The sequence below is a fragment of the Sus scrofa genome, chromosome 1 (genome assembly GCF_054392235.1).
Source record: "Sus scrofa isolate SSC_HxYL_T2T_F1_AM1 chromosome 1, Sscrofa_HxYL_maternal_Yorkshire_Landrace_v2.0, whole genome shotgun sequence".
NCBI lineage: Eukaryota > Metazoa > Chordata > Mammalia > Artiodactyla > Suidae > Sus > Sus scrofa.
This window is the reverse complement of record NC_139383.1, coordinates 145,417,214-145,441,813: the sequence shown is the minus strand read 5'-3', so window position 1 is coordinate 145,441,813 and position 24,600 is coordinate 145,417,214. Positions and strand designations below refer to the sequence as shown.

Below are 24,600 nucleotides of genomic sequence, written 5' to 3'. Positions count from 1 at the left end.
TGGGAACCTCCATATGCCGCGGGAGCGGCCCAAGAAATAGCAACAACAACAACAACAAAAAGACAAAAGACAAAAAAAAAAAAAAAAAAAAAAGATGATCTTACTTGGATTATTGTAAGGGTTAAATTCGATTAAGTATTCAATAATAATACAGTTCTTAGGATAAAGTAGGCACTCCACTTACAAATTAATTTATAACTATAAATTTCAGTTTCTTCCTTTAAAAATGATAAAGGAATTCCCCATGTGGCGCAGCAGAAACAAATCCAACTAGTAACCATGAGGTTGTGGGTTCGACACCTAGCCTTGCTCATGGGTTAAAGAATCCAACATTGCTGTGTTGTGGTGTAGGTCAGATTCGGCTCGGATCCCGCATTGCTGTGGCTGTGGTGCATGCTAGCGGCTGCAGCTCCGATTCAACCCCTAGCCTGGGGACCTCCGTATGCCGTATGCCGCAGGTGTGGCCCTTAAAAAAAGCAAATAAATAAATAAAAATAAGAACACCTACTTTATGCTATTTTTTTTGGTGAGGATCAAATCAGTGTATGTAGGGAGTAAACAGCTGTTAATACAGAGAATGACTTCTGATGCAGACGAGACCACTAGAGATTGTGGAGAAGCAAAAAAACCACGAGCTTTGGCATCAAACATTGGCATCCCAGCTCTGCCAATTACTTAAATGCATTACATGAACAAATTACTTAACTGCCCTGATCTCAGTTTCTTTCTTTGCTAAAAAGAGAATATAATATTGACTTGTAGGGTTGCTTTAAGTGATCTGTATGTAAAATGCTTAACAATGTGCCCAGCACAAGGTTCAATACATGGCGCATATTACTATTATCAACAACAACCTTGGCTTTTAGTTCCAGCCTACTGGCCACACCTGTTTGTCCTAAAATCTAAAAATTATAATTCTCTTCTATCAGAAATATTTATAAATGGCTTAGGTTAGAACAAAGCTGTCTTGGTAATAAAACGTTAACCGGAAGGCAAAAAAATGGCTACAGAATGAACTGCAATTTACTGTCACTGATCACTAGAGGAAACCATATGAGAGTTAAAAAATTGCTTGGCACACACTATCTTTTTTTTTTTTTTTTGGGGGGTCTTTTTAGGGCCATACCTATAGTATATGGAAGTTCCCAGGATAGGGGTTAAATTGGAGCTGTAGCTGCCAGTCTACACTACAGCCACAGCAACGACAGATCCGAGCCGAGTCTGTAGCCTCCACCACAGCTCACAGCAACACTGGATCCTTAACCCACTGAGTGAGGCCAGGGATTGAACCTGTGTCCTTATGGATGCTATTCAGATTCGTTTCTGCTAAGCCACGATAGGAACTCCTCAGCACACACTATCTTAATTAGTGAGAAATGACTCAAAATAGAAGTTACACTGACAATCTCTGAAAACAAAGGGTATCATACATGTATTCCAAAATAAGGTAATTGTCAAAATATCAATCTTCAAAAATTTATAATGATTTCCTTATCCACTCACAGAAATGTACAGAAAACTTAGCTAAAAGTCAAGCCACCTTGTCGTCCTGAATTTCATCAAAGTAGTCTTTTAACTCACCTAAATTCCAAGAGCATTATCTTTCTGATGGCAAACCTAAAAAAATAAATAGTAAAAATATTTAAATAGAGAATATAAACATTTCCGAGATACTAATGCAGATACATTTTGGAATCATGTTTTAATATTGATATGTCAGAGTAACTGTATTTATGCATTAAAGGAAGTGAATATTGCTTTTATATTTTTGTTTGTATTTTGTTCTAGGATAGTTTATTTTTTAAAATTGTCTATGAACAGTTAGTTATACCTTACCCATATAACAAACGCAATCAGTACTATGATATACAAGGATATAAAAAAACAGATCAATAAGCCCAATAGTTTTAATCAAGAGACAAATGTTCAAGATATTCATAACATTGGAACATAACTGCCAAAAACTAGCCCGTCTCAATTTCTTAAGCCCTAACATTTTTTCATTTAGCAATCAAATGGAAACAGTCTGCTGAAGTCATGACCTCCCAAAAGCACCAGGGACACATGTATCTATACTGCAAACATGGAAATCAGACTTTTCACATTTTGTGGTCTTGTCATTAAGTCTAAAATATGAGAAAATTGTGGAAGGAATATCAGATATCCCTTTATATCTACTTTTAAAAGGTAGGTTCAAGTGTCCACTGATTTAGTTTTGTCATTTTGTATATTGGAAATAAAGTAGCCAGACCAGAACCATGCCACCGGATATTAGCCTTCAGCCTTGAAAATTAAATGCATATGCATTATGAATTTATAATGCTGAAGAGACCATTATCCTGTGAAAATTCAATTTCACTGATTTCTGATTTCTTAAATAGTTTTACTGAGCAAGCAATGTCATAGAACTTTGATGAGAAAGAAATGAAAGTTTTAACTGTGCAATACCACAGAGACAGAACATTGCCAAGGTACTGGCTTCTACAGCCAACCAGGCCACTGAGAGGACACAACAGCTGGTGTGGCAGACCCCAGATCTCCAGCTGCGGGCATTTCAGTTTATTTTTATTTTTTTGCATTTTTTTTAAATTTTATTTTTTTAATTACTTTTTTTTGGCATTTCACTTTAAATGCATGTTGGACAACAGAACTCAGAGCCCACTATGCAAATACTTTCACACTCAATTTCTCCAGCCACAAATAGGACTTCATTGATGAAAAGAAAGAAAATCTGGACTCACAAGATAGATCAGTACTGTAGCCATGATTCATCGTTACCTTGGCAACATCTTAAAACATTTTGGGACTCAGTTTCCTCAGGCAGAAAAGAGGTGGAGTATCCCCCCCACCCCTTTTTGGGATAACTAGATAAGTGAAAAATCAGTTTTGATAGGTCAACATAAAGCAGAGAAACTATGAAGAGCTTAACAAAGTATATATATAAGATATACAAATGAGTCTAGGGACTAGACATCATGCAGAAAACCTTTAAAGATAAGGATGAAAAGTTGCAAGTAAAAATAACAAATATAAACCAAGGATTTGGAAATGGTTATTTTATTAAGTTACCAGTATTTACTGAGAGTGGGCTTTGTAAAGCCTGACCCTGTATAAAGGGTTTATCAGGCTTTTCATTAAATCTTCCCAAAGCTGGATAATTTATGCACAATAAATTGGGTTTATTAATTGTATTGTTAACTAGGTCATTAAATTTGATTTTTTGAAAAAAGTGGGGAGAAGTATGCAAAAGGGAGTTTCTTTGCTGCTATAATTGCCTTTTGCTTCCTGTCTTGGAATGCGTTTGTGTGAAACATGAGGTCTAGAGCTATAGCAGCTCTTCTGCAACCATACAGAGAGAGCCAGTAATTTTTTTTTTTAATTTTTTTTGTCTTTTTAGGGCTGCACCTGTAGCATATGGAAGTTCCCAGGCTAGGGGTCTAATCAAGGCTATAGTTGCTGACCTACGCCACAGCCACAGCAATGCCAGATCCAAGCTGCATCTGCAACTTACACCACAGCTCATGGCAACGCCAGATCCTTAACCCACTGAGCGAGGCCAGGGTTTGAATCCACAAGCTCAAGGTTCCTAGTGGGATTCATTTCCGCTGCGCCATGATGGGAACTCCCCTTTTATTATTTTGTATTTCATTATTACTACATGTTTTACTTTTATAATTTTAAAATATTTTTTAAAAGATTTATCAAAATAAAGAATGTGGAGTTCCTGTCGTGACTCAGTGGTTAACGAATCCGACTAGGAACCATGAGGTTGCGGGTTCAATCCCTGGCCTTGCTCAGAGGGTTAACGATCTGGTGTTGCTGTGAGCTGTGGTGTAGGATGCAGATGCGGCTCGGATCCCGAGTTGCTGTGGCTCTGACATAGGCTGGCGGCTACAGCTCCGATTTGACCCCCATATGCCACTGGAGCGACCCAAGAAAATAGCAAAAATACAAAAAAAAAAAAAAAGAAAAGAAAGAAAATAAAGAATGTGTATGTGTATGTGTGACTGGGTTACCTTGCTGTATAGTAGAAAATTGACAGAACACTGTAAACCAGCTATAATGGAAAAAATAAAAATCATACAAAAAAAGATTTATCAGAAAATAATGAGAAGTAGTAATTGTTGAATTGAAATTTTGAAATCTCTGTATTGACTCTTCCTCACATTCCTTCAAAAACAAAATAAACCCTAAGGAATTTAATCCCTCTAATCTGCGAAAGAAATCAGAAGGCAAAGAAATATCTTATGACTCTTTAGTATAAAGTTAGATAATAGTTTTTCTAGCCACCTGGCCTCAATGATCAAATCAAAAAAAGAAAAGAAAATTCTAAGTCTATGATTACATTTAGTTTATAAGTTCAGATGAGATCCAAGTCAGTCCCATCTAATTCCTATGTATGAAAATTAATTCCTACCTTGATTTGACAATCTCTTTCTCATATATATCTTCAATCACCTGTTATTAAAAATATAAAAATATTTAGTATATTAAACAGCTTTTTTTCAGACTCTAAAGTGAGAGTTTTCACTTACTGTGATTAAACAAAATAATCTGGTTTAGGAAAGCCATCCCATACTACTGCTACTGAAATAATACTTGAGATTTTTTTATAATCCCATTACATTCCTCAAAATGTGAAATAACAGAAAGCAAAGTAGTAGGAAAAAATAAGTAATAAGATATACCTACGTAAAATAATCTAGAAAGAATTGTTAAAATGATATATTCATTTTATTTTTAGGGAAAATAAAAATTCACAATATCAGCATTTTTTTAAAGCTTAATTTTAATAAGGTATACAATGTTATCAGACACCATCTAAGAGTTTTAACAATATACTTTCAAAAGCCAGAAAGTAAACTAGAAGTGCAAAGACATAATAGAAGCAAATGCTAATCACTACATCCTGTTTTCCAAATGCATATGACAAAGCCTCAGAATTCCTATTTATCTGGATTAGGGTGGGTAAGATAGTATAAATATGTACTAATTCAGGTTCTGGAGTTGGAATCCAGGTTCGCACCATCCACCTTCACTGCTGATGGCTTCAACTCTTACAAGTGCCTGACTGTTTTAAGGTTCAGTTTCCCAATCAACAAAAAGGATCTAATAATAAAAGTACCCCAGGGGTTGCTTTAAGACAATACATAAAGAATTCAGAACAATTCCTGGCACATGGTAAGCCTTTAACAGGAGTTATCAGTAGCAGAAGTAATAGCAGCATTAGTAATTAGAGCAGTTAAAAAAATTACTGTAGGAGTTCCCATTGTAGCTCAGTGGTAATGAACTCAACTAGTATCCATGAGGATGTGGGTATCCCTGGCTTCGCTCAGTGGGTTAAGGATCTGGTGTTGCCGTGAGCTGTGGAGTAGGTCCCAGATGCATCTTGGATTCTGCATTGCTGTGGTTGTGGCACAGGCCAGCAGATGCAGCTCTGATTCAACCCCTAGCCTGGGAACTTCCATATGCCACAGGTTCGGCCTTAAAAAAAAAAAAAAAAAAAATTACTGTAAAACTATAAAGTGCTTTAACATGGTATAACATTATTTTTTTTTTTCATTTGACAAACATTTCTTGCTGGTATAATATAATTTTATTTTAAGGCAACTATAATCTTTTTTAACATTAAAAATATATTTGTCAAATAAATATTCGTGGGTGGAAAAGGGAGGAAGACAATGAGGCAAGCAAGTCTTGCTGAGAATTAAGTAAAATTGTTATTGTATTTATTTTTATCAAAATCCAAATTAAATAATAAAATGAAGGGCATAACCATCTTTAAATACCAACCTAAAATAAAATTTTTCTAAACTTCGTGTGGAATTATTGCTAGTGTTAACCAGAATGATGTGGATATAAATTTTATCTCTTAAAAGACCCATTACTCTAATTAATTAGGTTCGACTCAATATAGTAGTGTCATCATGGTATTTTTGCTATTAATGAAAAATGACCCAAGGAACCCCCAGACTCAACATACACAAGCATAAATATATACAAACAGCATATAGTAAGATAAAGCAATCCTGTTAATAATTAGGAATAACTAATGTATACCAAGTCTGTGAATAACCTACCGATAAACAAAATGGAACTTTCAGCAAAACAAAAATATACTTTAAATAAAACATTTAAGCTCAAATAATTTAAGAAATTTGGGATTAAGTTCAGGTTTACTAAGAGTGCCTAAAGTATCACAATTCAATTTATAATGGCAGGGTTGAAAATGAGTCTTCAATACTTGTTAAATGGCATGCAATATGTCAGCTCTATTCCTTTAAAGACCTCTTTTTAAGAATCTATTTTAATGAGAATTAATCCAACATTTAAGAATTTTCCTTTCATTTATTCTAAACTGTGTCACCTGAATCATAAGCCCATTCCCTAACTGAATATGACTGGTCCTTAATCATCTAATCCTCTACACTCAACAACTTCTGCCTCTTCCACCATTATTATGGATTTTTATCTCAGTTCATCAACCTAAAAATAGAAGAGAAAATAACAGATTCTATCCTAAATGAACTGTCAAAAAACTGTAGGAAATTTTCTCTATATTTACAAAGATAGTAATTACATGGTCATCCATAATAATGATAAATCAAAAACAATCTAAGAATCTAATAAACAATCTAAGAAACAGGAAAATCCACACACATTTTTTAAAACACTTAAAGGAAATAGAGCAAATGATAATAAAGGTTTTCTCTGGCTAGGGATTTTTATTTTCTCCTATTCAGCTTCTGGAGTTCTCAAATTTTCTATTATGAGTAATTATTTTGATAATTAGAAAACGATTTTGAATTTGAAAAAATACTGAAAACTTTTGTTAAATTAGCTCTTGAAAAAGAGATAACAAGAGCATACCTATTCAAAAAGTATTCTGCAAACCAAAGATACTTACCTTTATATCAAAAGGTGATTTTTTCTTGATATGCGGAGCCCAGTATTTACAAGCTAACTGCAAAAGTAAATAGTATCAATAGTAAGTCACACATTCGTACCATTGCAGAGCTAAAAGACTAAGATCATTCAGTGACAAGTTGTTTCTTAACAAGGCACTACTGGTAGGGGGGTGGGGAGATAAGAGTAATTCATTCAATTAAGGGGACTATACAGGCTTGCAGACTAGTGAGCATCCTTGTCCCTGACCACCTGAATGCCAGTAATGCCCTGCATGGCACCTTGCCACTGCTATTTTAAAAAAACAAAACACACTTTTCTAACTATCCCTAGGGAAACAATAGAGTGAAGTTAACATTTACAGTCAAATATTTTCAGCAGAGATAAGGAAACCTAAATCCAGAAAGATTAAGTGAGCTATTCAAGACTACCATTAGTTAACAGGTAAGCCAGTGCTAAAAATCAGATTCAAAATCTTCAGGAATGTTGATTTGTGAAACAAAAGATATTTAAGCGATTACTACACATTCAGGCACACCTAAATAAATCCTAAAAAAAAAAAGTAGTTTCCCAGTGGATTATTACAGAGAATAAAATAGTTTGTCATATTTCAGCATCAGGTTTTAACCTGAAAACTGTGAATTTTAAATACATAGACATTGCAGGTTTGGTACCAGACCACCACAATAAAGTAACTATCTCAATAAAGCAAGCCACATGAATTTTTTGGTTTCCCAGTGCACATAACATATATATATACATTATACTGCAGTCTATTAAGTGTGCAATAACATTACATCTAAAAAAAAACCAATGTACACACTTAAATGAACACATGATTGGTAAAAAATGTTAATCATCATAAAAAAAGTGAGACCACAAAGTTCAGATATCTGATCGTCTTAAAAGTAAATTTTAATCTCATTCATTCAATAATAATTAAAAAGCACTTTCTCTGGTCAGGTGTGCCAGGTGTTCAGAAATAATGAAGGAAGGGAAGGAGGAGGGGCAGGGAAATGGTAGGCGCCCCACATACTTTATCCTCATCTCCTTTGATTCCACCACCTCTCACTTCTTAAGGTCACTATCCTGGCTTCTGTACATTTACACTGTAAGCTATGTGCACCTGCTAATCCCTGGACTGTTTCTCCGCTCTTCCCCAAACTGTCTCCTTTTTTGCATTCAGGTCTTAGCTTAAATATCACCTTAGAGAGGGCTTTCCTGACTGCTTTTCATACACCTCACCTAGTCTACCACAACGCCTTGTTTCATTTTCCTGACAACAATAATCACTGTCTGAAACTATACTGGTCATTGCCTGACTAACCCCTCTAAAAACGCAAGCTCCCTGAGGGGAGGGGAAACTAACACATGACTTTTATCAACAAATTTAAGTGTATGGGAAAAGGAAATTCTAATCCAGTTTAAGTTGTCTGGAAAAACCTCTTTAAATTAATATAGACGGATGACAAGGAATTGGAGTTTATAAAGACAGGTGGGGGGGGGGATGAGTATTCTAAGTAGTGGGAACAATGCTGAAGGGCCGGGAGATGAAAGACAGCAAGGCACAAATACTTCAGTTCAGTATGGCTAAAGCACAGTTAGAAAAGTAGAGAAAAAAGAGGAAACTCGATATAAGCACAGACCAGATCACAAGACACTTTGAAGGATTCTGGTCATTATCCTAACGGCAATTAGAACTATTAGAAGACTTTTAAAAGATAAGTGACATGATCAGATTTGCGCTTATGTAAAATCCCTCTGACAACAATGTGAAGAATGAGTTTGAGGAGAGCAAAAAGGAAAGACAAGAACACAGGTTAGGATGTCTAGGTCCAGGAAGAAAACAAGGGCAACCTGGCTTAGGGCACAGAGAAGCAGGCAGATTTAAGAGCTACTTAGAATGCAGAAATGTGGAAGTTAGAAAAAGAAGGACTCAAAATGACTCCTAGGCTTCTGCCTTGCCAAATCTGCTGAGAGAAAACACAGGTGAATAACAAGTTCTGCACTCTTATCCAACATCCAAAGCAACAAAAAAACAAGGATCAGGAACGTTGCTGAGAGCTACAGGGTCGGGTTTCCGTATTCAACCAAGGTTCACAATCCAACACAGTTAACGGGTGCTAAAGGAATCCTCTCCGACAACAGGATTGCTTTCTTCGCAGATGCATTTATTTGGAGAAAATGTTCTGTCAGATTCTTGTCACTCTGCTCAAAGACCTAAGTTACCCTAAAGCTAAGAATAAGCCTTTCCCTCCCTCAACCCTAGTTCAACATGACTTCCGCTACGAAATCTTGCCAGCCTCAGGTAGACCGGGGTAGAAGGGGTGTTCCTTCTGTGAACCCATCGCTCCTGTGACAAACTAATACAGCAAAGCTCTTAAAATAGCTTTCTTTTTATGTGTCTGTTCTCCTTGGTACGTGAACTCCTCAGGGTAAAGCCTCTTCCACCAAGGTGTCCCTACCACCCAGCACAGTGGCCGGGGCACAGTTGACAGTCTTTAATAAAAAGACTTGAGTGAATGACTTGAACGAATGCCTCCTGGATGCTCCCGTTCCCAAGGAAAATCTCATCCCCCTGGTCTTGAAGCCTCAACATCCTCATCCCCCACCAGATCCACCAGGGCTCACCTGCGTCACGAACTCCGCGTTTATCTGGGAAACCGTGGGGGCCACGATTTTCTTGGGCTGGGCAGGGGCCGTCATGGCAGCACTGTCCCTCCGCTCCAGTGGGGTAAAAAAAAGACCGCCCCGAGCAGCGGTGAACCCGACGCACTTCCCCTAAAAGGCGGCTGTGGCTGCTAACTCTGAGATGTAACAACCCGCAGACCAGACTATCCTCAAACCTTACAGTTCCACAAAGAATGCACACAGCAGGTCGTACAGACTTCGGGAAGCGGAACAGCACAGGGCCGGAAATGCGTGCAGGCGTTGGCTCTGAGCTAGAGAGGTAAGGGCTTTGACCTCCTCCGCTTCTGCCCTCTAACGGGAAGCTGAGAGAAAACACCCTGCGAGACAGAATTGATGTCTCAGCGACCAGATGGTAGGGTTGGCGGCAAAGCGGAGACGTGAAGTTCCTTTCCAGTCTAAAAAATAAAATAAAATAAATTTTAAAAAGCAGCAGAAGTTCCAGTCGCGGTGCGGCAGAAACGAATATGACTAGGAACCATGAGGTTGCAGGTTCAATCCCTGGCCTTGCTCAGTAGGGCTTAGGGATTCTGTGTTGCCTTGGGCCGTGGTGTGGGTCGCCCACGGGTCTTGGATCCTACGTTGCTGTGACTGTGGTGTAGGCCAGCAGCTGTAGCTTTGATTAGACCCCTAGCCTGGGAACCTCCATATGCTGCGGGAGCGACCCTAAAAAGCAAAAAAAAAAAATAATAAAAAATTTTTAAAAAATTTAAAATACATTAAAAAAAGCAGTAGTGAAGAAAAACAAACAGGGAATTTGAGGTTTGGTTTTAACTGTTTTTAGCAGAATCATGGAGACACAGATTGACATACAATGAACTGCACATATTTCTATTGTAAAATTTGATTTTTTTCATAGTCATACACCTGTGAAAACATCACCAAAGTCATAAGTATATTCAATGCCACTAAAAGTTTCCTTGTTCCCTTTTGCAATCCATCCCTATCCCACTTCTACCCTCATTCTCATGCAATCATTGATCTGTTTTCTTTCGCTATATATGTACAGCCTAGTATACTTTTACAGAATTTTATAAAAATGAAATAATACATACAGTATGAACACTTTTTCTTTCATTTTGCACTCAACATAATGATTTTGAGATCCATTCATGTTGATGCACGTACTTGTAGTTCATTCCTTTTTTGCTGAGTAGTATTCCATCTTATGGCCATACCCAAGTTTGTTCATCTACTCATCTATAGATGAACATTTGAATTGTTTCAGTTTTTGACTATTATAAATAATGCTGCTATGAGCTTTCATGTATATGTGTCTTAATGCAGATATGTAATCCCCCTTTTTTTCTTTTTACAGCTGCACCTGTGGCGTATGGAAGTTCCGAATCAGAGCTGCAGCTGCCAGTCTATGCCACGGCCACAGCAACACGAGATCTGAGCCACATCTGTGACCTATGCTGCAGCTTGTGGCAATGATGGATCCTTAACCCACTGAGCGAGGCCAGGGATAGAACCTCCATCCTCACAGACACTATGTTGGGTTCTTTACCCACTGAGCCCTAGTAGGAACTTGCTCTCTTTCTCTTAAGTAAAAACCTAGGAGTGGAATATCTGGGTTATATGGTCTATAAAACAAGAGGTTAAAATAAGATTTTCCGAATAGTTTTATGTCAAATCTTGACTAGTATATAAATTTTTGACAAGCAAAACCAAGGACAATATTTCTAATATAGTCAGCACAGAGAAAGCCATGAAAGCAGGTCATGTTGGGAGAATGTTGGGAGTTAGTTATAAAGCTTAACATGTCAAAACCTTACAAGCTAGGGAAAGGAGACTGTTTATTGTAGAAGGCAATGGGAAACCACTGATTGGAAGTCTACTTTTGGGAGATGACTTTTCAGTAGTTTATTAGATGGATTGGAGTAGGTAACACAGGGATGGGAAGGCCACTTGGAGGACTATTGCAAATCTAAGGCAAAAGCAATGCCTAAATTTGGGATCTGGCAGTAAAATCGAAGAGGAAGGAATAGACATGGAGGACACTGAAAAAGTAAAGAGAAATTCATCCTAAGTAAATAAAAGGATAGTGGGACTCTGCAACAATAGAGCAGACAGGAGATGGAGTAGGTTTTAAAAGAGGATTCCATTAGATAGACAGCCTGAAGTGGCAGGAGAAGAAGTTCCAGGTGGTGATGAGCAATTTATTTGCCTTTTTAAGAAAATATATATCTGTAGCATATGAAAGTTCCTGGGCTAAGGGTTGTACTGGAGCCACAACTGCTGGCCTGTGCCATAGCTTCAGCAACCCCAAATCTGAGCCTCACCTGTTACCTACACTGCGATTGTGGCAATGCCAGATCCTTAACCCACTGAGTGAGGGCAGGGATCAAACCCACATGCTCACAGAGACAATTTTGTGTCCTTAACCCACTGAGCTATAACAGGAACTTCTGCCAATTTATATATTTAAATTTATAACTTATGATTTTGTGGCCAAGAGGATATTAAGCTAATAAGCTCCAGCTCATATGTAGCTTTCTAGTGATCTATGTGAAAATTCTGATTTGTAATGCCAAGTAGGTTTATGACAAAATGCAATCTCATAATCTTTTCCTCTAACTCTCCCTCTCTTATTCCCTCTCTCTCTTTTCATATCACTTCTCTTAGCCAAGTTTTTGAATGATGGTATTAGACCTTCTAAAGTTATAATGTATTCATTTTATAATTTTCCTTTTCTTTCAAAAGCTTTCTATAATACTTTGTAAATAAGGAAGGAAGAAAACAAACCAGGCAATTAAGAAGGACTTTCAAAAGCTAAGATTGTCAATAGTGTCAAGTGTTTCAAAGAAATCTAAAAGGAATGGAACTTCAACAAGTCCATGGGTTTGGCAATTAGGAGACCACTGGTGACCATTATAGTTGGGATTTTTTTGTTATTATATGAAGAAGAAAAATTTAACTCAAATTTATTTTAAAGTAAAGGAAATCTATAGGTATAAAAAATTAAGACTAGAAATAAATTAGGCTTCAGACAGTTTGATCAGGCTTCTAGTTCCGTTCTTTTGGCACTGCTCCACCTACCCCTCTCACCCTGCCCTGCTCTGTGTTCTGACTTCATCACTAAACAGTCATTCTTCAAGGTACCAAAATGTAGAAAGCTTCTCCACACTCCTCCTTCCTCCATCTCTGAAATAAGGCTTCAATCTGATCAGATCAACTTAGGTCAGTACTTGCTTCCAAACCAATTACTCTGGCCAAGGTAGTGCTTGTTAATGCATTCACTGGCTTAGACTTGGGTTATTCACCCCTTTACAGTCATGGTGGAAAGAGAGATATGAATATTCTGATAGGACAATCATAACCATAGCTGGAGCTGCAGTTAAAGTCAATCTTACCCAGACCACCTGACTGATATACGTGAGAGGGGATGTTGTGGTTGAAACTAATAATGCCCTCTACAATGGTCATGTGTAGAACAACTCCCAAGAGGTGGTGAGGAAACACTAGGTACAAAGGGCTAAGAGCTAGTGAACGAAGAGGCAGTGGAGGAAGTAGGTGTAAAATGGGTTTTCAATTCTGAACATAAAAGGCACAAACTGAAATGATAATAGGTGAAATAAAAATGATAGGCAAAACTAAAATTGTTTCTCTCAACTGTCCTCTCTTTTTAAGCCAAGTGCAGTGGAAATTGTTGCCTATCCACTCCTCCCTTCTTTCCAAACATGGCTTCAAATTTGACAATTTTCTGTACTATCCTCAGGCAAACTTGTGCTTCAAAGAAGGAGGCTAAGCCCCAGGTTCAGCTCCAGATCTCCCTTGTCAGTTGTTGGTTCAAGAATATCCCTGTGAAGTAATTCTGACAGGTGAGAAGAGGTATGTTTCACTTCGACTTCTAGGAAAGTCATTCCTTGCTTTTGGGGGAGTTTCTGGATCTCTCACTCACTCCCTGCCCCACCTCCGCCCCCCATGAAGGAATCATACAGCCCCAATTGCAAAGCATCCTAAACCCACAAGGGAAATAGCCTTGTCACTGTGAAAGGCAGAGCAGATGGAAGGAACAAGTCAGTTCAACTATGATTTAAAAACCCTGGAGGAGTCCCTGACGTGTCGCAGCGGAAATGAATCTGACTAGGAACCATGAGGTCGAAGGTTCGATCCCTGGCCTTGCTCAGTGGGGTAAGGATCTGGTGTTGCTGTGAGCTGTGGTGTAGGTCACAGATGCGGCTCAGATCCAGCATTGCTATGGCTCTGGTGTAGGCCGGCAGCAACAGTTCCGATTAGATCTCTAGCCTGGGAACCTCCATATGCCACAGGTGCAGCCCTAAAAGACAAATAACAAACAAACAAAAAAACCCTGGAGTTTAGTTGCTGGACTTCAAGTCATGTGAGCCAATAAAGGTCACTAATGCAAAAAGCAGTTTGAGTCAGGCATTCTTCCACTTTCAGCCAAAACCATAACTGAATAGGGAACACATGAAATTTTACTTTTTTAGGCAGAGGGGAAGGAACTAATGAGAGGGAAAAACTAAAAATGTCAGAAAAAGAATGAGGGACTATTGATGAAATTTCCAGAAGAGGCAAGAGAACAAGGAAAACTAACATCAGAAAGGTGGAGGAACATCGTTAAGAGATCTATGATGAGAAACAGAAGTAAAGATAGATGTTTTTGAGGAAGGAGGAGGGAAGTTTAGAGACTACTGGATTGGCTTTGATCTCACATTAGAAGGCAAACTCATTTCAAGAGTAAATGAAAGGCTCTAAGTGAAGTGACAGATTAACAGGGAATGTTACATTTGTAATAATGACTCCATTCACTTCTTCCTTCATATATTCAGAATATTTCGAGGATGTAAAAACATTATTTTATACTGTACTATGAAATATAAAAAGATGCATTCCTTGCTTTCCAGAAGTATGTGGTTTAGCTCAATGGTTCTCAAAGTGTAGTGTCAATTGAGCAACAGCTAATTTGTATAAATGCAATTTTCAAGCCCAGCCCCAGATACTGAATCAGAAACTTGAGGGTGCAGCTCAGCAATCTATGCTTTTAATAAGACCTCTAGATGATTCCACTGCACACTAAAGTTTGAAAACCACTAACCAACACTAATGAGTAACAGAGGTTATGAACAAAAAGCACTGGGAACACAGGGGCTGGAGTGCTTGGATAAATAAAAAAGGCTTCCAGAGGAAGTACTGTTTAAGTTCAAACTTCAGAGAATGAACAGAAGTTAGCTGATATAGATGCAAAATATGACATGTTCCATATTCTGATTAATAATACTATTGTCCTACCGTTCTGTTCCCTCTCTTTTCTCTAATAGAACTCTATTCTCTAAAAGAACAGTGCTAATAGAATTCCAACAATTAACTCTGAAATTCCAAGCCCTTCTACCTGGCAATAGGAAAATTCTCAACAAGAAAGGAAACCAATGCTTCCTTTCACTCTTTCTAAGGAGCAGATATTTTGCATCATGAAACAGTCCTGCCACTGTTACTTCTAACAAAGGATTCTTATAAACAGACTTCAAAGACTTGCTATCCTTGAAAAATGTCTATACTTCTGATTGCTCATCTTACATAATATAAGTTTAAATTTGTTTTCCACAAGTTAAAACACTTCAGTTTTCTTTCATAGTCCTGGAAGAAAAACAAATAAAACCTGTTTCGACCAAAAGTCCTGGAAGAAAAACAAATAAAACCTGTTTCGACCAAATCTCTTCTTCGAATAGGGTATGAGTCTGTATCTAATTTAAATACTAGGTGGACAGGATGGAGGAAACTATAATAGGACTATGCACTAGAGGTACTGACTGTATGTTTAATACAATTCTAGAGAGGAAAACCAAGAGGATGATAAGTGGATAAGCAGATAGATCATGTGACATGCAAGGAAGTTGACATATCCTTTTGTAGGTGATAAGGAGCTATGGAACAAACAGTATGAACAAGGAAATAAATGATCCATGTTAGAAAATTCATTGTAGATGGTAGATTGGAGTAGGCTCAGGAAAGCATTTGGCAATCAGTACCTCGTTCCAGTATTATGTGATTTTCCCTTTAAAACAAGTCCAAACTGTGTAATTTGAAACTTTATTTTAAAAATATTCTGAAATTTGAATTTTTCAAGAATCTTTACTACCATCTACTTTCCTTCAACACATTATTTTGTACTAAAATTATAGGCCCTATTGCTGTACAAAACAGAAACAATAATCCCACTAACTTAATTAAACTCTGTTACTAAATAATCATGCTATAGCCTGGAATTCCCCAGATGAAAAATTCTTCTAATTCTCTTGAAAGATATTTAAAAGTTTATTTTCTTGAGAAAACCAAAGTAATTGATTCAACAATAACAACAGTTCTAGCATGCAGCAAATCATCATTTAACATCTAATGTTTAATCTTATCATGGATGTATGTATAGTTTATTTTCATTCCTATAAAGTGTCCACAAGAAGCTTGCAGTGATAGTAAAAGTAAATAAGTACTTTGTTACGGGTACTTCAAATAGCACTATGGTACATCTTTGACAAAATTTTTACAATATTCCAACTTTCAATATGAAACAGCTTAAAAAGGCATGGGCCAAAAAAATGCAGTAGTATCAGGCAAATAAAGTTTAATAATCATACAAGCACAACATCAACAGAATTCTCCCTGTTTGGGTTGGGAAAGGAGTATTTGAGACATTTACTTCAAATAAAATTACATAAATAGCTTAGGAAAATCCCCAAATACATAATTACAGAGCTATTAAAGGAAAAAACCTTGAACCTTTACTCTTGGAAAACATGAACTAGTTATTCCTTGCTTTTATGTAATGGGTATGTTCTTGAAATGTTTTGTGTAAAGAAAATTCTGTAAACCGTCACCTTGTTTGCCCTGGAGGAACATACCTCAAGGAAACCTAAGAGAAATTATTCTTTAAAACATGACTCTCCTGCACATTGTACTTCATTGGGATTTTATCTGTACTTTTATGTTTAATCTCTAGAAATTCAACCCAAGTTTTTCAAAATTCACTTGTAAAATAAGCAGACCAACTTCTCCTTCCCTCTTTCTCCACAGAAAGACAGTTTTTAACGTATGACGTAAAACTTAAAATTGTTTATTTATTCATTCTCAATAGGGGGCTTGTCACTATGTATATCTAAGTGTGCTAGTACAACTATCCGCTGTTCTTTTTACCTTAGAAAGATAACATTTTCCCTTATCATTAGGAACTATCATTCTTAAGAATTTTATTTAAAAAGGCAAGTATGAAGGACAATTTGTGATTATAAATCTTTTGCAGTTTAAGATTAAATATCTCCCAAATCATGACAATATTGTTTAGAATGACTCCCCCAATTCTATAAGTATCTTATTCCTATATAGGATTACTTTATGAATTAAAATAACAATTTACTAACAGTCCAAGTAACTCACTGCAGCATCAGAGTCTCGCAAAAAACAGAGGAATAAAAACTAGAAGTGGATCTAGTCACTGCTATTTGATCAAACTTAGATTTAGTTAAGTCATAGGACAACTCAGTTAAAGGTTTATTAAAAGAAAGTTTTACTAAGGTCAATGTAAAAGTCTTTACGGAGATTCAGAGGAACAGGTGAGTCTTAAATCTTCAGTTACTGCTATCAGTCACTGATAAGCAAGTAGATGAATTGCATTTATTCCTTGGAAAAGATAACACTGCACACATATCATCAAAAAGATGATGGCACTTGGACAATATTCTTGATAAGTAAACATGGTAAACGCCTACCCTCTCTCCTACTTTTAACCTTTGGGGGAAATACAACAGCAAGCTGGGCAAAAAAAAAAAAACCAATTTGAATCACTTGTAGAACAGGAGGTGAAGCTACTAGAGTCCTAAGAATAAATAGCTTAGAAAAGACCAATGAAAATAATGCTACAGTTTTCTCATCCATTTTCATTTTTATTGTCTTTGTTTTTTAAACTTATAAAAAAAAATCTTGCAATGGAATTTGAGCCATAGGTATAAAATACACGAAATACAGTGGGGCTGTGGCCCAAAACCAATTTTTGCCTCTCAGTCTTCTGAGTATAATATAAAAGGAGATGGCAGATCTTAAGTAATAATTCCTTTAAAAATGAGGCTGAATTGTTTGTACCATATCATGGACTTCAACATTTTTAATAGAGCCAAAGTATATATTAAAATAAAATAAATGCTTGCTTTATGGCATCAAATCATGCTCTTCCCTCTAATAATTAATCTGGTTGTTTCTAAAACATTGCATTAAATTTCTGTATCTTACCTCTTACCATGCAGGACAAACAACTGCCTATGAAATCGTTCAATCTAATGCAGGCCTGCTGATAAAAATATGTATTTTAAACGATTAACAGGCTAAAGAACAAGGTCAACCATTTTCTCCTGTGATCATTCCTTAAAGTGAGTAAGTTGATGTCTCTTCCAGTGAGGAGCCTGTCTGAAAGTTTTGCCACAAACTGAACATTCAAATGGCTTCTGCCCTGCATGAATTAGATAGTGTCTTTCCAGTTTAGATGGGGACCTAAAACTTTTAGAACAAACACTGCATTGGTAAAGAAGGCCATCATTCCTCTCAGTACGCCCTGAATAACTACAACAATGATTATGACAACTCTGCTCTGATTCCAGAAGCACACTGGAGAGATAGGGTTGCCTGTTCCTATAGGGGGGACCAACAATGAAATCCTCTGATTCTGCCTTAACTTCTGATATTTGATCTGACTCTGAGACCTCATATTTTTGAAAACCAAGAGTCTGACATTGCTGGGAAGCATTATAGTTAACATTATCACCCTGATGAACAAAAAGTTTGTTCAAGTTTTCTTGAACAAATTCTACTTGGCAAAGAGATTTTCTATATGGAATCTTATCAATATGAGTTAATTTATGCCTTTTCAAGTGAGCTGACTGTCTAAAAGATTTCCCACACACATTACAGTCAAAAGGCCTCTGTCCAGTATGAATTAGATAGTGTCTTTGTAGTTTAGATACAGAAGGAAACACTTTCTCACATTTGTCACAAGGACATATCTTATGTCCAGTATGTATGTTTTCACTTGGAACCGAAAAACCACACTGAAGCACTTCACAGTTATCAAAGAATTCCTCACCTGATGACCCATAGGTAGATATGTCTTTATTAATCACAGAATTATCCATAGTTAACACATTTTCTGGTGTAAGGATACCTTTAAAATTTTTCCCCATATTTTGGCTCTGGAAGTGCTTTTGCCAAGAAAATGGCAAAGCCAAGGTTTTCTTCCTTTTATTGACAGCTGTCTTGTATGTCCCACGTTTGCCAAGAGAACCCATAAATGTTTTCTGGGTTTGTTCAGAGCTCTGCTCATCAGAAATAAGATCACACTTTTTCAAGAAACTATTCTTAAATATTTTTTTCTCAGATCGAAAATTATCAAATTTCTTACCTCCAGCATGTTTAAATTTAGCCAAGATTTTTTTAACAATGGTTTTATAGTTGTAGCTCCTTTTGAGCCTGCTTGGAATTTTGCCACTTCTGGCAGGAAAACACTTGTGTCCCTTGAGAATTTGCTCTGATTCAAAACACTCTTCACACTCTGGACATTGAAAAGGGACAATATAAATAGAGTGGACATCGAGTTGGTTATTCTCCTCAGTTTCACCTATATCACCATTTTCAGAACCATCCTGCTTTGCATTTAATTTATTAGGTAGGGGGCATGATTCTGCACTCTTCACGTTTAATGACAGAGTTGGAAAACTTTTATTCCTGGTATGGATTTGTTTATGCTTCAGAAGTTTACTCTGAATCTTAAATCCTTTTTGACAAAAACAACATTGGAAAGGTCTGTCTTCTGAATGTGTGAGTTGGTGGATTTTTAAGTGAGTTGACTGTCGAAAAGATTTATTGCACAGGACACATTTAAAAGGCCTCTGACCAGTATGAATAAGTGCATGCCTATCAAGTTTTGACTGTGACGGAAACATCTTGCCACAGATTGTACATGCGTGAATATTCTTTTTTTTCTTTGTAGGGCTGTATGTGGGATCGGACTTGGAGTGTGGGTGCAATGCCCATCTCTCTTCTGTGGTAAAACTATGATACATTCCATATACTGGTTTTTCTTGCTTGGCATCCAACAATCTTCTGACCTGTTTAACATCATTCTGGTAAGTTTCATTGTGAAGCTGTTGGTGCTTCACAAATGTCTTCAGATTCTTAAAGTGGTGTTGACAAATACTACATTTAAAAGGCAGATTATGAGTTAGTTGATGTCTCTCCAGATGAACTAGTTGCCTAAAGGTTTTATGACACACATCACATTCAAATGGCTTCTGGCCAGTGTGAATGAGATAATGCCTGGCTAATTTTGATGGTGTTTCAAAATGCTTGAAGCAAATATTGCAAATATAAGGCCTGTTTCTAGGTAGTTTGTTGGCTACTACACACTGTTGAATTTTTAGCATTTTAAAATTGTTTTCAGCCATCATATTCTTCAGTGATATACTCTGATGAGCTCCATAGTGTTCTTAAACTCCACAGATGTCTAAAAATTAAAGATAAAAATGTATTAATTTAAAAATTACTTATTCGTATAAAAAGAAATAATATAAATTGTCTTTTGGCCAAAGATAGCAAGGGTAATAGGAAACCTGGACTTTTCCTTTTTAAAAAGTTAAGGAGTTCCCTGGTGGACTAGAGGGTTAAGGACCTGGTGTTGTCACTGCTGTAGCTTGGGTCACTGCTGTGATGCAGTTTCAATTCCTGGCCTGGGAATTTTCACATGCCATGGATAGAGCCAAAAAAAGTAAAGTAAGTTAATGACTGTTTTAAACACCATAGAATCATTAAACTAATTTCATAAATACAGAGAAATGATGAATCTTTAAAAGAAATACTTAAAAATCTATATAATTTGCAGCTTGGATTTGATCCCTGACCTGGGGACTTCAATATACTGCGTGTACAATCAAAAAAAAAAAAAAAAAAAAAAAAAAAACCAAACAAACAAAAGCGGGAGGACTGAGTTGAATTTCTTAAAATTAAGTAGACTTTTTAATTCCAACTTTCCTAGTTTGCTCTTAAGTAGATTTGTCGTATTTATTTATTTATTTATTTGTCTTTTTTTTTTGCTATTTCTTTGGGCCGCTCCCGCGGCATATGGAGGTTCCCAGGCTAGGGGTCTAATAGGAGCTGTAGCCACCGGCCTACGCCAGAGCCACAGAAACGAGGGATCCGAGCCGTGTCTGCAACATACACCACAGCTCACAGCAACGCTGGATTGTTAACTCACTGAGCAAGGGCAGGGACCGAACCCACAACCTCATGGTTCCTAGTCGGATTCGTTAACCACTGCGCCATGACGGGAACTCCTATTTATTTTTGTCATTTTTCAAAAATTGGGCCAGAAAGGTTAAGAGAATAAGAAATAAAATATAATACTAAAAATAAGATATATTTGTGTTCAATTAAAGCATACCATGGACATGATTTGAGAATGGAATGTTTAGGTTATCAAAGTTCTTAGTCACATCATTTACACTGTTTACTCTCAGTTTACTGTTTCTTTGGACCAACAAAGATAATATGGACAAGTGGGAGAAAATGTCTCAGAAATTCTAGTCCTGGATTTGCCACAAAGTGATCTTGGTGGCAAGAAGGAACTACAGATCCCTCATTTCTAAATTGGGGAAAGTGCTTCCTGGCCCACCAACTATATCAAGGGGTGAGATCAATGGAGATAAACCATCTGAACGTGTTGGAAGTTGGAAGTGTTATATAAATGTAAGATAATGCTTAGCTAAATACTAATTAAAATTTAAAACTTTATCCTTATCTACTTAATATCATTTTAGGGTTTCTAACTAAGAGATAAACAAACTAACTAAATTTACAGTTCTAGTTCTCTTTTCCAATTTGTTGTAAAATTCCAAAAGCCAAGTACAGAGGCAATGAGGTTGACAGGTTGGCTACTTATATACTTATCTATGGCTAAGTAATTGAAAGTTGAGTGTGGTTTACTTTTTAGGCAATATAAAAAAAAGGTCATTTTGGTCTCAGAGTTAATATAAGGATACTTTCCCTCATACACTTCTGTAGGACACAAGCAAAATTTACCAGGAAATTTCACACCCATTTTATACCACATATTCTCCTAGCAGAGAAGCCAATTTTTTTCTCATCCTTCTATCACTGCATTACCTTAAATAATGGAGGCAGAGATTTAACAGAGCTGTTTAGCTCTCTCATTCTAATGCTGTATCTCCTAATTGAGATCAAAGTTGATAACTCTACCAGAAACAGTGTTCTTTTACCAGCTGATTTGATGAATATCCAATATGCGCTGTTTGTTATTTACTGTTTTCTCCTAGAAGACACTATAAACACAAAAATCACAAATACACCCATTGTGGTTCTCTTCAGCAATCTGATTGAAAAACAGAAAAAAAAAATCATTTATTGAGCACATTATCTTCTACTAGTTGTTTTATCACAGTGTTTTTCAAACTGTATGCCACTACCTACTAATGGATTGTAGCATCAATTTAGCGGTCATGATCAGCATTTTTGTTTAACAGAGTATAACATATCAGATTGCATAACCTATACAATAAGGATAAATACTGTTTTGGGAAACTTCTGTAGGAAGAACTAAAAAATTTGTGAAACCTGTTCTTCACATATCTCTTCACACAACACTAAGACAGGAACCCACAACAAATCAATCACTTTATTCAAAGTGGCCAAGTAATCTATTAGGTAAGATTGGGGCCCACAGGATGAAACCGGATTACTAAGGATTACTAATTTTTCTCAATTGGCCTATATAAGCCCAAAATATTTATCAAAACGATCTAATTACAGGCCAAAGGTAATATGCCTCAGAAATAATCTGACTACAAGCCACTATATTAATTTATAAAATATACTGTAAGTCCAGATGTCCATGTTAGCAACAATCAGCTATTGATGCTATTAATACGCATTTTCACAACACTGAGTTAGAGAAGTTACAGGTGAAGAGTCTCCAGATCCTGAAAATGCTAACATAGCTATGAGGATTAAAATTAAGTGAATTACTAAGAACTTGGCAATTTAGTTAATTCCTGTCAGGAGGTCAGGTGCTGAGGTGATCAATTAGGACAATGAGTCAAACTGAAAGTAATAATTAAGGCTCTATTCACTTACTGCCACAGTGCAAGTAAGAGGCAAAAAAGTATTGGTTCCCCAGTGGTCCATTAATCAGAACACTAGGTGAGAGTTAGGTGGATTCAATGCACACAATCATCTCCCTGCAGAGGAGGCTGGAACAAAAGGCTTCTGCTGCTTTATGGATCTGTGGGCCAGGGGAGCAGGAAGGAAGGGCTGTGAGTGGAAAGAATGTGAGTCAACATGGAGAAAAGTATAGTCAAGGATGCCCCCTCCCCCTTGCCTCTCCTTGCAATAGGAGGTATTGGTAGAGGCACCTGGGAAGTACCTTGGCCAAGGCCCTTGCAAGACAAGTGTCTGAGCCAGAAATGCAATACAGTATGAGCACAGCTAGTGGGAGGGAAGGGGTGAGTCCTTGACTTTGACTCCCTCCAGAAAACTGCCATGCACTGGCCATGTACCAGTCTGGTGTGGGCAGAACAGCTTCCCCCTATGAGGCCAGCCAGGCAAAGCCATGTAATTGTCTATGGTCAGGCCTGAAAGATCACACACAGGATTTTGGCCTGGAGCAAAGCTTCTCAAGTCCTATTGTGTATTTCTTCTTCTCTTTAAAGTTTCTACGGAACACTCTTGAAAAAAAAAAAAAAAATCCTGCACTAGAACAGCACACATGACAACCGTCTCTGATTTTAACAGGTAACTACTACCTACAGTTACTGTGCCAAAATGAGACTAGGGCTTATCACCTAATACCAGCACTAAGACTGGCTACTATTGTCACTTGGGTCCACACCATGTGGGAAAGCACCTACTAGAAGCCCTATATTGTTAGAACAATTGGTGATAAGCAGTGATCTCACCAGCTATTTATAAGTGACAGCTCAGGGATTCCCAAGCTCCAAGTGTGGTCCCACATGTACTTAAACACATGCATGTTAATTTGATAGAGCACCAAATGCCACTTCAACTGATTCTGTGTTCTCAAATGACTTTTTTTTTTTGTCGGTAGTATTAAAAAAATTGTCATTTTTTCCTATGTTAAAGTGAAAACGAAAAATAGTAAATCTCAACGGTTCAATCCCAAGATTACCCTAACAGCAAGATACACTGTTGTAAGACTGTAAAAACTGAGCTCAAAAAATTCCAAGGATCCGTCAGGTCTGAAAGCCTGTTGGTTTACCGCTCCTAACGAACATCATTAAAATGAAGTGAGGATGGCACAAAAATAAATGAGCAAGAAACGCAAGAACTGAGAGAAACTTAGGTAACTTTCAGATAGAGAATGATCTCTGGCGACATTTATCACAGCCTTTCCCTCTCCGTAGCTTCTTCTGCCCCACTTTCCCCAGTCGGCCCACTCTCTTGGCCCTGAACCCTGACCTTTTGTTCCCATGGGCGTCTGCAAAAGACACGGGACCCTGACAACTGGTCGTCGCCCCAATCTTCCACAACTGGTAAGCACCTAGGAATCGAGCCAGAATCCAGAGACTGGAAAATCCCACACCAGGAAAGGAAAGGCAAGGGTGAAAACTGCTTTGGCTACAGCGAGAGGGAAAATGCCACATGTGATACGATCCACTGCAGGGAAAGTATAATTTCTGTGCCTTCTTCTCAGAGATTCCTGCTCCCCAGTCTGGAGGCCGAGAAGAGGGAAAGGCAAAGGAGCTGAGGTCGTGGGGCCCCCTTTCTGGGGCCCCGGGCACCTGGGAAGGACCGAGGCAGGGCCGACCCTTTCCAGGGGTCGCTCCTTCTCACACCCGGGTTCCTGAACTCCTCCTCACGCACCTGGAGCTGGCACGGGCCCTGGTGCCGCGCATCTCAGTGCCCGGGAGCCGCGAAGGAAACGTGCGCACGTCCTCAGGCCGGCGCGGCGACGGGCTGAGTGCGCAGGCGCAG

General features: G+C 37.6%; 2 protein-coding genes across 9 annotated transcripts in view; both read right to left on the bottom strand.

Moving 5' to 3' along the window:
- The window catches only part of AQR (aquarius intron-binding spliceosomal factor), a 97,929-nt gene extending 88,132 nt beyond the window's left edge, over positions 1-9,797 (bottom strand). For 3 of the 5 annotated variants that reach the window (XR_014814538.1, XR_014814534.1, XM_021098271.2), the window contains exons 1-4: positions 9,538-9,797; positions 6,908-6,964; positions 4,418-4,458; positions 1,582-1,617 (exon numbers count right to left, since the gene is read on the bottom strand). Coding sequence is in view for 3 of the 5 variants with exons in the window: in XM_021098271.2 (XP_020953930.1) it covers positions 1,582-1,617; positions 4,418-4,458; positions 6,908-6,964; positions 9,538-9,612 (209 nt within the window). In the remaining 2 variants the exon portion in view is untranslated. Of the gene's footprint in view, positions 1-1,581; positions 1,618-4,417; positions 4,513-6,798; positions 6,965-9,537 lie in introns of all 5 variants that reach the window. The other 2 variants (XM_084975059.1, XM_084975054.1) reach the window with 2 other exon arrangements.
- A 6,057-nt stretch (positions 9,798-15,854) lies between these two features.
- On the bottom strand, positions 15,855-24,590 carry ZNF770 (zinc finger protein 770). Of its 4 annotated transcripts, XM_003121632.6 has the most exons (4): positions 24,490-24,590; positions 22,744-22,920; positions 21,870-21,982; positions 15,855-20,101 (listed from the first exon to the last, which is right to left on the bottom strand). In XM_003121632.6, the coding sequence occupies exon 4, from the start codon at positions 20,043-20,045 to the stop codon at positions 17,964-17,966; it is 2,082 nt and encodes a 693-aa protein (XP_003121680.3). In that variant the 5' UTR covers positions 20,046-20,101; positions 21,870-21,982; positions 22,744-22,920; positions 24,490-24,590; the 3' UTR covers positions 15,855-17,963. The 4 variants fall into 4 exon arrangements, with proteins under 4 accessions (XP_003121680.3, XP_013848661.1, XP_013848660.1 ...); XM_013993207.3 differs by lacking the exon at positions 22,744-22,920; XM_013993206.3 differs by lacking the exons at positions 21,870-21,982; positions 22,744-22,920.
- Positions 24,591-24,600: the final 10 nt, after the last annotated feature.

Excerpts from the sequence above, each read along its gene's own strand:
- ZNF770 (XM_003121632.6), bottom strand. The coding sequence starts at position 20,045 with ATGATGGCTGAAAACAATTTTAAAATGCTAAAAATTCAACAGTGTGTA.